The sequence below is a fragment of the Bacillus rossius genome (genome assembly GCF_032445375.1).
Source record: "Bacillus rossius redtenbacheri isolate Brsri chromosome 4 unlocalized genomic scaffold, Brsri_v3 Brsri_v3_scf4_1, whole genome shotgun sequence".
Lineage (NCBI taxonomy): Eukaryota > Metazoa > Arthropoda > Insecta > Phasmatodea > Bacillidae > Bacillus > Bacillus rossius.
Window position 1 is genome coordinate 20,338,528 of NW_026962010.1, and position 14,075 is coordinate 20,352,602.

General features: G+C 36.6%; 2 protein-coding genes across 13 annotated transcripts in view; one reads left to right on the forward strand and one right to left on the reverse strand.

The window, feature by feature from the left end:
- LOC134541579 (tRNA (34-2'-O)-methyltransferase regulator WDR6) overlaps positions 1 to 8,954 on the forward strand; it is a 46,709-nt gene extending 37,755 nt beyond the window's left edge. Inside the window, exons 13-16 of the mRNA XM_063385106.1 lie at positions 608 to 800; positions 1,239 to 1,639; positions 4,720 to 4,882; positions 8,661 to 8,954. Coding sequence (XP_063241176.1) covers positions 608 to 800; positions 1,239 to 1,639; positions 4,720 to 4,882; positions 8,661 to 8,745 — 842 coding nt within the window. The 3' untranslated portion in view covers positions 8,746 to 8,954. The remainder of the gene's footprint in view (positions 1 to 607; positions 801 to 1,238; positions 1,640 to 4,719; positions 4,883 to 8,660) is intronic.
- A 1,192-nt stretch (positions 8,955 to 10,146) lies between these two features.
- The window catches only part of LOC134541577 (E3 ubiquitin-protein ligase Nedd-4), a 122,924-nt gene continuing 118,995 nt past the window's right edge, over positions 10,147 to 14,075 (reverse strand). For all 12 annotated transcript variants that reach the window (XM_063385103.1, XM_063385093.1, XM_063385100.1 and 9 more), the window contains one exon: positions 10,147 to 13,426. In XM_063385103.1, the coding sequence (XP_063241173.1) occupies positions 13,324 to 13,426 (103 nt within the window). In that variant the 3' untranslated portion in view covers positions 10,147 to 13,323. The remainder of the gene's footprint in view (positions 13,427 to 14,075) is intronic.

Here is a 14,075-nt window from a genome sequence, read left to right on the forward strand (position 1 = left end):
GCTGAATTTTGCAAATATGTAGCAAAATGAAGAAGATGAAATGACGTGGTAATAGTGACTATTGAGCTCACTGCAAGGAATTTCATCAGTAGTGGGAATTGTTATGAAATATGTGTGAATTTGATATGTACTTTATGTAATTCCACAAGGACAGAAAACTAAACAATATTGTTATGCTTTTCTTCCCACCCCCATCATTATATTAGCTAAATAAAATTTTACAAAGCCCTGGAACTAATTTGCAAGGCTGCTATTGCACATGGCAACGAAACTGTCTCTAGTTTCTTCATACAAGTTTGATACACATACTATTTATTATTATTGTTTACCTACATGATACATATAGTGTTTTCCTGCTTATAATGTTTTTTTTTGTATGCCCCCTTGAAAAACATTATAACAGGATCTGTATTAATAATTGTTGTAAATGTTAACATCCTTTGCTTCATAATACTAATACAAGGGATAATGATTCTCATCAGAAAGCAATGAGTATTTGTACATTATTGTAGCCTCTAGATTATAGGTTGCACTCTCGCCGGTCTCGGAAGCATGTTAGCGGTCTGGCAGCTTGCTTGAAGACGTCACAGCAGCCCCTGTGTTGCAGACGCAGTTCCGCGCGTGAGCTGCGAGGAAGTGACGAGCCACATGCTGCGACCGGGCCTCAAGAGAGCAACCCAGGAGCTGCAGGCAGACCCAGAGACTCGCTACATGGACGTCTGCTGCTTCCCGGTGCAGCCACAACCGCAGGCGGGGTCGCCACTGGCCGTGTTCGCAGCCTGCTCCGACTCCTTCGTCAGGTGTGCGGTGCCGTGCCACTTTCGTACACAGCATAGCTCATACATTCTCTTCCATGTTTACGTGTTTCATTTGGGCTTAACGTCTCAATGGCAGAGAAGTCTTTAGAGAGAGATAGTAACACACGAATATACCAGGGACATTTGAACATAAATTTGCAATGGCTTATAGTGAGGAAACATCTCAACATTTATATGGAGTGATTTCAGAAAATTACGGAAAACCATGTTCAGAGTGAATGCCACTTCATTCCATCATGTTTTGTTGCTTGTGATTGGGTCAGTGCTTCTTTTCTCTGTTTATTATTGGCTCAGGATCATTCACTGCATGTTGATAAATGTGGAGCTAAGCAAATGTGCATGTACACCAGGTCTACTTTGCTACAGAATGAATCTGCCTGTACGCGTTGGTAACAGAACGTGTTGCGCGGCTATTCACAGGCTGCTGGTGTTTGAGCCGTCGAGCCAGCGGCTGCGATTGGCCGCCAGCTCCGGCTTCCACCGGTGCTGCGTGCTGAAGGTGGCAGCCCTGCCTCCCTGCCGTGGCCGGCGAGTGGTGCTGAGCCTGGCCACCGATGGTACCGCAGCGTTCTGGGACCTGACCCCGGCCGGGAGTCCCGCCTGCGAGCTGGTGCCCGTATCGACCGCCCGGCCGCACCACTCGGGCGTCAACGCCTGCGACTGGACGTCCCTCGGGGACGACCGCTACCTGCTGGTCACGGGAGGGGACGACAACTCGCTCGTGGCGACGCAGCTCGAGATCTGTGCGCATGCTGACACTGCGGCAGTGGCCACCAGCCGGGAGTGGAACAACGCTACCGCTCACGCCGCTCAAATTACTGGCAAGTGCTGCACCGAAGCAGTCTGGGCTTCATAAGAATTATATACAGCAGCGTATCCAGATGAAATGTGGTCAAAAGCATGCAGCTCCCTCTTCTTTCATAAATTACTGTACAGGCTGTAGCATAAAAATCTTCTTTAATTTGTACTTCAATGTAGGCCACCTTATGATTAGTAATGACCTGTCACACTAGCCAACATATTATGGACCAGGCAAGATGAAAAATTATCTTCTAAGTAATATCTTAAAACATGCCAAATCAAAATAAAATTGCAAAAAAAAAATTAAATGTATGAACTGAACCAAACCGAATCAAACCGAACTGCTATTGCAATTACAATTTTTTTTATTTCATTTTAATTTTTTTTTATTTTGTGAAGACATAACAATTTTAAAACATGGGCTTAGGTAATTTATGGTTCTAAAAACTGTATTTATTTAATCTTCTTTTAGTATTGCTATAATAGTAAAATACATAAGTTTGTTTTCTCTATTTTTAGTGAGCAATTATTTTTAACAAAATGTTTTTAAAAGTTTTATCTTTATGTAGTTAAAAGGATGTGAATTTATATTTTCGAGCTGCTAGGAATTCCATAACTGATTTGTTAAAATGTTTTTAATTATGTTGGTATTAGGACCGCACTTATTTGGTTTCTATAATATTATTTTGTTTTGCAATTTCTTAATTTTGGTCAGTTTTAATATTGTCTAATGCTGTAATTTTATAATTTTTTCCCCTAGCATTAGTCATTTGTAATTATTTGCTCAACATACGTGCACTTTTTGCTAAATTGTAGACCTTTTAGATATATTTGTTTAAGTTTCATGTAGAGTTCAAACTATTGGTAATTTTTTCTTCTTGAGAATGGTTTTCTCCTTTGGGAAGTCACTTCTGGTAAGGTCTTGAAGCCACAATCTTGTTGATGCGTGATGTGCCGCGCACATCTATAATCTTGAAGCCCTTCTTAAATACATGTGCTGGCCGCCGCAGACGGCCGAGATAAGCAGAGCCGCTCGGCCACACTGCGCCACCTGTTGCGTTATTGAAACGATGCTAGTTTTGTGTTTGCTGAGTGCTAACCTCAGTTACAACTAGCCATGCATGATTTTTTTTATTTTTATTAATCAGTGAACATGTTTGGTTAATAAAACATAGTGGTATGAATTCTTTTATGAATATCACAGTTTTAATTTTTTCAGAATACTGTACCTCTAAATAAGTATTGATTTTAATCGTCCCTTATTGTGTATCCATCTTATATCAATATTTTATTATTCAAATTTTTAAAATCAAAAGTATTCCGGTAATTGTACAGTTTCAGATTACAAACCCAACTGTGCATACTTTATTACATTTTTTTACGTTAAAATACAATTGGATATGTTACACAGAACAATTGCTCCTGGGAACAGTGTTCCTCAAAGTTATATCAATATTATCAAAAGCAAATATAGTTTTTTTTTTCATAATTATGCAGCTTTGCATCACGGCCACATCAAATTCCTTTCAATATTTTAATATTTTATGTTAAAATAAAACTGCATACTCAAGAAGAAACAATTACCTGTTTTTCTTTAAAATACACATACAGAAATTGGAATGTATCTGCTTTGTTCTTCCTAGCAGCATCCATGTCATCAAAATCTGATACAAAAATCCCGTACATTTCTTCCCAAGGGCCAGGGCGACCACGCCTGTGTCTATTTGCCTGGGGCAACCACGCCAAGCACTGACGAAGCGATCTGAGCCTTCCTGACCGGCCACTTCTTCCGCTTACCCCCGCCTACCCCCTCTCCCACAAGGCCAGCCGAGTGCGCATGGCACTACTGCCGGCTGGAGTAGCTGGAAGCGGCCGGAGATTCCCGGAATTCCTCCCTTTTTGACGTCACACCCAGGCCCTCAGGGAGGGTATAAAAGGTTGGCCCTTGGGCAAGCTCAGGCAGTTGGTGTCCTAGAGGCACCACTGCTGCCGAGCCTCACTCACCGCGCCAACTAGCTACCAAGTCCCGACTCAGAAGCGAATGCTGGTTAGCCCGCACGAGTGTGCCTGCTGACTCGCGGCAGGCACGAGTGAGTTGCAGAGTTAGATTCCGACGAGTGAGTCGCAGAGTTAGAGTCTGACAAGTAAGCTGGGACTGCCTCTCCTACAGGCAGTAGGGACTACGTCGCAGTAGGCAAAGCAGGAGAGTAGAAGTAAACAGCCGATTCAGGATCAAGTACATAAGTGGGAGACTGTTGCGGGAACTAGAGTTAAGACGATAAAGAAACACCATCAGTCACACTCTCTCGTCTCTTTTTGGGGAAAGGGATATCCAGGGGAAACCTCAGACACAACTGTTCAGCCGCTGATCCAGCACCGAGGAGGACCACCCCCCCAGCAGCAGCCAGCATCCTCGGCCGTGGAGTGCCGTTCTCCCACAGGAGGGTGGAGGAAAGAGATCCCCCTATCCTATGCCAAGCCCGTAAGGCCCTCCTCCTACATGACCAAGACCTATCCCAGTAGAAGGCGACTCCCCCAATGAGGTCCCCTGGGTATTAACAAAGGCTTGGGACCGAGCCGTCACCAACAGCAGTCTTCTTCCCAAAGGCCATCCGGTTTGCCTCCGATCCGGTCCCCGCTGCCAAGGACCTCCCTGTTAGCAGCCCCATCAACTACACAGGGACCCCTCAGTTGGCACTTGCAAGGCATTCCATGCTGGGGATTTCTGCTCTAATTGATCATTCGTCCCCCCCCCCCCCCCCTCCCGAAACCATTAAGATCGTTGCAGTGACGCCAGTTACAAACCTAACCAGGTACGTCGTAGGCAGCAACCCTTTCAGATTGTTGGCGTAAAGTGTTCCTCAGCCAGTGGGAACATTGTAATTACAATGTAAGATGACATTGTGACTAGCTGAATGCGCTGGTCAGCACCTTCTTATTTTGTAAATTGCATTAATTAATCACTTGTTTCGTTGGAAAATTGGTTGATTATGAATAATTTACTTGGTCTATGTGATAAGCAGGGAAGGCTGTAATGCTGTAATACATGTACTGTGACATGAGGGTGTTGTTAATGAAGTGAAACTCGTGATGTGCGCAGGGGTGAAGTTTGCCCAGGACAACCTGCTGCTGAGTGCAGCATTAGACCAACGAGTGGTGCTGTGGATCTGGGGCTGGCAGTGCTGCCAACTGTCTGTGCATGCGCTGGGTGTCTACTGCTCGGCAGTCGCTGATATACACGGCCTGCAAGTCTGCAGACATGAGTGCGTATCATGAACATCAATATTTACTTGCAGTTACTTTGTTTTGCCAAGACCCTGTTGTTTTTTGTCTGGAAGCATAACAGACAGAATGTAAAATCCATATAAAACAAAACAATAACAATTCACTTGTGAACAATGCGATTGACAGCAAGCGTGCACGATAGCACAACTTGCCGCCATGATGGTCAAACAATTGTTGCTTCGTCACCGGAAGCTGCAGGGCTGCTCACATTGGCAGGCAGCAAACTTGAAAATTTGGCGCTGCTGACAAGCACCCTGGGAAGTTAAAAAATGACACGTCTCTAACACTATATACTAAAATTAACATACACTATTTACACGTCCAAACATCCTGCAAGAACGTGTGTGTGCTGGTCAGAATGTGCACTGTAGTTAGCTTGCATTTTAATAATCTATCCCCAACTGTAACATGAAGAGGCTCACATACATTTGAAATTGGCTTTGAATAAAATTTAAGAGTTTCTCTATAAAAAAAATACCTGTTGGCAAAATAGACTGTTCAAGAAATATTATGCATACATTTATGTATGTGTTAGTCTTTTTACATCACATCCAAGTTTACTTTCAGTAGGAGATAGCAAAGCTTTGAAAATTCAAAATTGAATAATTTTTTTTTTTTTACTCAACTTTGGTAAAATTTAATAGGATTTTTTTAGAGCAGAATATGTAAAAGCACATTTAAACGTGGTTGTTCATCAATATAACATTTTATGTTCAGCTAACCAAATTTAATAGGTTGTTAAAATTAAAATAGATTAGAACTGTTAGCAAAATGATAAGGCTATGTTTATACATATTTGTGAAAGAACATTCACACCTTGATTTGCGTGCTGACAGATATTTAAGCCTTCTAAATACAGATTGTTTGGAAAGTAGAACCCCCCCTTTTTTTTTTTGCACTGTTCAATAAGTGTCTGAAAATGGAAAATGCAGGAAATTGTCAATTAAGGGAAATGTATGGCTAATTATTTTTGCTCAGAGAACAGTGATATACGACCTTAACATAGGCCTTACATACTCTGATATACACATAACTATTGATTAAGAGTATCTGAAGCTTATCTTCCCTTTGTTATAGCATAATCGTCGCATATATATTTTAGGGTGTCAAAATTTGGATAATAAAACCTCTCCCGTAAACGTCGCATGATGTTTTTGGTCCCGCTATTAGATTCCGATCGCTTTGTGTAGGTATTTTTTCCGTATAAAATGGTGGATTTTAAAGTAGAAAACTAATATTTATTCGGACATTGCCACTTACTTATTTAATTAACGTAAAATACAAAGTTGTCTGATGTGTAAATTTTCTTTTGAAGACTTTTGAAACGTTATAACCTTTATCTATTCGTCTGCGTCGCAGCGCTAATTGGCATCATTCATGTTTGGTTATGTTGCTTCCTGTATAGAGCACGCACATGTAGTCGAATATAGATATTTCGCCGATCGCATGCAATGCGCACTCTTTGTTGAGTGTCGAGTTAACTACATTTGATGGCCCGCACTCTTTTGTGGTAAGTGTGTACTACGACGATACTTATGCGTTGGTTCAGGCTCACATTCGGGTCACACATTATGTTTTTCTAGTTAAAGTTGAAAATAGGTTTTTGTTGCATGACTTATTAATTTAAATTGTTTGGCGTGGGCTTGTTCTACTTTTTAAATAAATATACTTTCCATGAATGGATTTTGTTTTTATGAATAACTTTACCTAACAAAAATTTTTTTTTTCTCATAAAAGTCACATCCCTACTTTTAAAACTTGATTTTAGTATAAAATATGCAACGATTATGCGATAAAACATGGTAAATAAAATAACTAACATTAAAGACTATATTTACATTCTGAATAGAGTATAGGTAAACATACATACAGTATATGTACATGTGTAGTACTTTAATTAGCAATTCATAGTAACATCAGACATTTACAGGTTAAAAATATTAATGAAAATACAGTACTTTATCACCACACTGGACTGCATTTCCTTCAATGATTTTGCGATTTTTCACAATTGTGTTCAGGGTTGAAAAAATGTATTGTTCAGGATCTAACCTCTCAAATAGTGAAACACGAACAACTTAGAGCTTATTCACACACTTTAAAATGTTAGTTTTTCATCATTTGAAAATGTTTTCCATCTTATACAAGCTGCCATCTTGAAAAAAATACTTACAGATAAAAATTCAGTTAATTACTCACAGTAAAAGACAAAATTATATGCTTATTGACATTCAAATTTGTTACTGCATGTTATTTTTAACATCAATTGACAAAGATGAATACCATAAAATATAAACTAAATAATACTGTATGTATAAGTTACTGATAAGTCATAATTTCTAAACTGTTGTGCTAGCAACTAGTGCTAACATTTTCCTTAACGCCAGTGCATGCCGTAAATTTAAGACCAGTTCCATCAATACTGTTGCAAAATACTGTGTTTACTTGCCAAAGCCCTGCCACAATTTGATTAAATTTTCATCTAAAAACATAATACAGTATGTCCATAGGAGACGTATTCGCAAACAGTTTTAGATAAGCCCATACGCGAATACTGCTTTGTTGTTTTCTCACTTGCAGTGCAAAAGAAGGGCTCTTTCCCCAATTCGTAGAGGGCGAATCTGTGAACTTTGTTTGGCAACAGGATGTAGCCCCTCCCCATTGGAATCTCTTTGTACAGGAGTGGTTGAACGTCCGTGTCACTGACCCACCCGTGGATTGGTCGTAATGGTCGAGATGACATCTCTTTTTCACTCGCCTGCACGTTCACCTAACATAATGCCATGCAATATTTTCCCCTTTGGGGCTTTATAAAAGATTGTGTCTACATTCCACCACTACCTAATGAACTTCCTGAGTTTAGACATAATATTGAAGCAGCTTTCATTACTTTGGACGTGTTGACCGAAGTGTGGGAACAATTGGACTTATAGGTTGGATGTGTGCCGTATTACTAAGTGTGCACATATGGAACATTTGTAAGAAAAACTAGGTTAGTTTACCTTTAATATGATGTAGGTGTGAATTGTTGTAAACAGTCAAAATTAAACTATTATAATATACCATTGAAACTGGGAAAATATTTAATGGACATCCTGTATTTGGGCCTTGCAAAGTCTATGACCACCACTGCCTTTAATTTTTCACGTGCCAGAACAAGATTAAAAGTCGGTGTAACATGTCACTGAATTTTGACAGTTCTCTGTATAAGAACTATAATTTCACAATTGTGTATCCTCAGTTCCTGAAATCACAGTTGAAAATGATACACTCATACTCCGTATATGCCTTTCCCTGTTCCCAAACAGACTGCAAGATTCCGGTGTGTAAATACTTCTTTATTATACCAATTTTGAATGTACTGGAGCCAAACAAACCCACGAACCCTCAGTGTGGTGATGTTACTTAAAAAAGTTCTAGAAGGGGAGGTGTTTAAACAGGGATGGATGGGAGAGGAGCGAGGAAGTAAACTTTCGATATTTTTCTGTGGTCACTGGAGTCAAATTGACTTGTTAGCAGTGACAGAGACTTCTTTCCGATCCACCCTGTTTTTTTTTTCTTGCAGGCATGACCAGTTTACCTCACCTGCTATGTCAGTCAGTACGACATTGCACAGTTTTAAATTACCACCATATATTGTATCATAATGTGTATACTAAATCCACATTAAAATGATAGCAATTAAATTTGAGATTTTTGTATAAAATTATGGAAAAATTTAAAGTTCTTCATTGTTATGTATTATTCTTTTTCCAGAGGTTGCTTATTTGCTTGCCTGTACGGGAGGGGAGTGGAGGTCCTGGAAATTCAACTCGACTGTGAAGATCAGAGGCAGTCATAACTAGGCTCCAGCAAAATTCATATTTGGATACAGGCTAGAATGCAAACCATTAAACATTTGGATGATGATCTCATTGGATCATACCTCCAAGCCTCGCCATACCATCACTTATTCAAGTGATGACAGCTTCTGTCAGTGGGAACTGCAGACAGCAAGCTGTACAAGTGTAAGAGTGACAACTGCAATAAATATCTAACCATAAATAAAAACAATTATTCTTTTGTGTGAAGCATTGCAACTTTATCACAATTTCCAAATAACTTTATGGAAATGTGAAATCAATAACACAATTTATGAACATTAGTCCCTTTAAAAAATGTAGAAAAATAGGGAATTTATTACGGGGTGCAATAAGATGTCACAGATGGTATTTAGTGTGTGGTTTCTTTCTCAAGATAGACTGCAATGCAATAGGTTTCTATTTATTAGGGTTTTCATGTCATTTACATGCCTTAAAATTCTATAAATAGTTCTGAATGTAAATAAATTAAGTAAAGTATAAGTACGAACCGCACCCAGTAGAACTTCATAATATTTACTATTACTAGCTATCGCCACTTACCAAACATAAAATTTATGCCTTGTATCTTTATTTACGTGTAACTTACCTACACACACAAGATCACCTCCTGGAAGTTCTTATTTCTTTGACGTGCATGTTAACTTTGACATAAACAATGTTAGCAGAGAAAGAACTTTAACTTTAGTTTTTTAATTGTATGCGACCAAGTAATTGTGAATGCCTTTCCTCCTAATAGTTACAATATTTTTTCATTTGATGTTTACATGTTATGTATTTCCTTTTACCCATGTCAGGTTGCTTGACTCCACTCCCGTCTGGGTTACATCACATGACCTTCTGGGCAATGTGCCCACCACCATTTATTCTGGCTACAGCACTGCAAATCAAGCGTTCATCACACCGCACCACATAAGAGCAGCTTTATCAACTTCTCATGAAAAACATAGAGCTGACATACGTTTTCTTTTATTATATTTGGTTCTACTGTATGTGTGATAAAACTACATGTAATCTTTTTTTTTAATTTCATCTGGTGTGAAATTTCATCCCCATTGGGCAAAATGAAACAAATAAAAGGGGCCTAACTGGAGAAATTTAAGTACAATAGTAAAAAACTAAAAATTGTAACTACAATAAATATCAATAAAATAAAAGGAAACACAGCTGTCTTGCATAAGCTAGTTAAACTGTGCACGGCCTTAAATGGACACACACTGCACGTAACTTCATTGTTGAGATACATCATGGATCCACCCTGTGCATATACTGCAGATAATGTAAAAAGAGTAAGCGATATCTCTCAACAGCCAGCTTTAACCAGGAGTCTAATTAGTGATTATGAATGTAAGATTTATATGACATAACAATTCACCAACCACTTTAAGTAAAAAGAAAACATTTTTATTTTTCAAAATATGAACAGTTGATAACTACATACTCTCTATTATGAGGTGCTTGGTCAATAAGCATACTTTTCAGTGGAAGATCAGTCCCAAACTCTTCCACTTGTTGGGAAAGCAATCAAATTTTCATACAGATAATAAACTCTTATATTTATTTGCTAGGCAATGCACTATATTTTAAAACAATATGACAAAACTTTTGTGTGCTTAAGAAAGGATTGTACTAATTGTTTATGCTAGAAATAAAAATAAACAAAGCCTATAAGTGGTGCAAAGTAGTTTGTTTATGAAGAACGCTTACTAACCAACATGAATCAGTCTTTCCACAACATACTGACAAATGATAACATACTGGTAAACAACACTGCCGAATAGCATCAAACCCTTAAATTGAAGTTGCTTTTTTTTAGAGTTGCAATACAACATTATGTTATCAAAGTTGAAATGTTACAAAGCCAAGTTCTTAAAAATTCTGCTTCTATGATTCAATCACCTATTCTTTTTTTGAAAAATATGTAAATTTCCCAAAAATAACAACAGTTTAAAATGGGCAATTATTTAAACCTAATTAAAAGTTACATTTACAAACATCACAATTTATTTTTAACATATTCACAAATTATAAATAATTAGATTTAATGTGATTATGAATATTTTAACAAGATAATTTTGGATCACACCACTTCCAACTGGCTGGTCTAGCTGAACTGAAGTGATTACGTGACTATGACATATACCAAGCCACAGTTGCCAAGTTTATCTTAGGGGGTGGGCAAAACTTCAAACTAACACGAACTTAATGCCAGTATTTTAAATATTTGACAAATATTACATTTGCCTTTGTGCAGTCCTTACTTTTTAGACTAAAAAATTGAGGTGGTGACTAGAATGAACATAGTTACAAGATCAGAGAGTTGACTTTACTTATCTTACTTCAGAAGAAAGATTTAGTTTTGCAACGTAAAGGTATAGGAAGGATGTAATCTGTGTGGCCACAGAAACGTGGTCTGCTACATGTTACCAACCCGGCTGACATTGAAGCAAATGTCATCATGTATGCATAAATTGCATTCTTTGATTGTGATGCCTTAACCATGGGTTTGGAGATATTTTCCACCTTCGCTATGGTGTTAAACAAGACCAGGATAAAATGACATGCGTTCCATTAAAGTTAAGTTTGACATAAAAAAATGACTGCATTTTAACTGAATTGGAAACCGTTGTAAATATGTAACATACTTATTTCTGTGTTCAAAATCTAATGTTATTAATTATTTGATTTTTATTTAAATCTTATTATTTGATAAAACTTAGAATTTAAAATAATTACATTTATTTCAAAATAAAATAACTCACTTCACCCACCCTACTTGGTACATGGAAAATATTATTATGTCAATAGCTGTAATGGCAACACTGGCAGCAAATGTGAATATTTTATTTTTCGGTTGACCAAAATGGTGTTTTAAACGAACACACCTAAATGGTAAAAACACTTTACATAATGCTCCAGATTAATTAAAACCAAATAAAACAAAAACACCACCTGTGATGTAATCTTGAGTAAAGATATATGATTGTTTAGCTATACAATTTCATTTTCTGAAGAAGAAAAAGTTTCCATTTCTAAAACATTTCATTAAATAATGTAAAATAATGACACCACCTTTGTAAAAACAAAACTAGAAATAAGAATTCATATAAAAATGATTGAATGTCTGAAAATACAATTATATCACATATTTATGTTGGTTCAAATATCAAAATACATGATCACTCAGATTAATTGAGAAAAATCAACAAAATTTAAAAACTTGTCTATAAATAACGGAACAAAATATCGGCTGAGTGAGTATATAAAATAAGTATCGGACAAGATAATCTTATGGAACACGTGAGCTGCCAACTGATGATAATATTGCACACGGAAATAACAGCCACAAACAAAACAGAAAAGTGTATACAATGCATATATAAAGTTTTCTGGAAGATATAATATATATATATTTATATGTACAATATAATACAAGTAAATAGAGGTGGACGGGAATGGCATTTTTACTTCACTATCGGATAGAGCTCGAAAGTAACAGTATTGAAATATTTCACTTGGTATATACGGTAAAAAAAAATTTGCTATTAAAAGTGCAATTTATAAGTTCTTTATAAAACATCCAAATTAATAGTCCAAATACTTTCCAGTTCACAAAAAAATATTGACACATAAGAACATGTTTAGCTTTAATTTATATTATGTGCTGTGCATTCCTGTTGAACCATGTTTTTAGGACAGAAGGGCAAAAGTGCATAGCATCCTGTTATCAGTTAATTTTTTGAATAATTTCTAAATAGGTGCTGAAGTTACCTGGATCACTTTTTGCCACTATGGCCTGGCCTGGAATGCCAAATTAAAAAAAAAAATATTTCATAAAATTGACCATAAACATTTTTAACACTCCACTTTTGAATCACACTCATTTTACGTAATTTACTATTGATCATGCATGATGATCAACTGCAAAATCTTTAAATCACTCTGATATTTCTGAAAATCGAACAAGAAATTATAGCCTAAATATTTTATGGCGTATTTGGTTTCTTTGTTACAAATGGAGTTAGTATCATTTCAAATTTTCACATGTTTGGCAACATTGTTCATTGCTGCTCTTGTGAAGTTCATTTATGAACACAATCTAAATATACGGTAAAGATTATTGCATTCGTCAAAAGTAAAAATAAATTGATAATATGTTTGATTACACTGAGTACTTTATTCAGTCAAAGTTATTATTTTTAACAGTGTTTATGGACTTGAATTTACATTTCATAGATAGGGCTTATATGTTTTTTTGTGTGATATCTTTATGTTTTATCTGTTTAATACATGTGCAAAGTTGTGGTTTGTTATGATGTAGATGGTGACAAAAACAAAAGTATAAAATATTTTTGCAATATAAAAAATAGTTTACCAGAGGTTTTTACTATTAAAAAAAAATTGTTTTTTCCAAGGTATTATGAAGAGAAAAATTATTTTCCCGAAGTTCGGGAAAGGTCTATTTCCAGACACTTATCCCGCATTTCGAGATCCCGTCCACCTCTACAAGGAAATAAAATTTTTATAACAGTACAGTATCACAAAAGCTGGCACCACAGTTAGTCGACGCCGGCAAAGCCTTGAGATCCCTCTATGGCCTTGATGAGCTTGTCCCGTAGTTGCTGGTAACTCTCGTAAGGTGGCAAGTCCAGTCGGTTGAAACTGTTCATAAAAAAAAGAACACATGCTGACATACATTCCAGAAATTTATTCTAAATGGGTTACAAATTACTAACTGTGCATACAACCAATGGAGTATGGAATTGAGGAAAAAATATTTTAGTGATTCGAAGACATGTTGAAAACTAGATTATATTAGGTGATGTTATCCTGACTGCTGTTAAATTTATGTTGTGTTTTCACAAATAATACACCAAATATTGAAACCTATTTCCTCATTTTCAATAGACAACTTGGCCCTTGATGCATGATGCAGACCACATGCTGGGAGAAACAGCTGTTTTTAAACAAGCAGTAAATAAATATGCTGGAAATGCCGTGCTCTGAACAAAATTTACAACAAAACAAACAAATGTTCACTTACGTTCATTCTTGCTGATAACATATAATTAGAGATGGTGATTTATAGCATTTAAAATAATAACATTTAGCATTTTGAATTTGAAATTTAGCATTTTGTAGAATTTTTAAAAACAAGATTTAGCCAATTCTCTCATTTTACATTACTGAAGAAAAGTATATGTTTAAAAAGCATTAAATAATGCACATATTAATTATTAACAACCACAGAAATAAAGATCTAGCACAACTACAAAGATAACCTATCTTAACAGGTTTCCAAACAACTTTT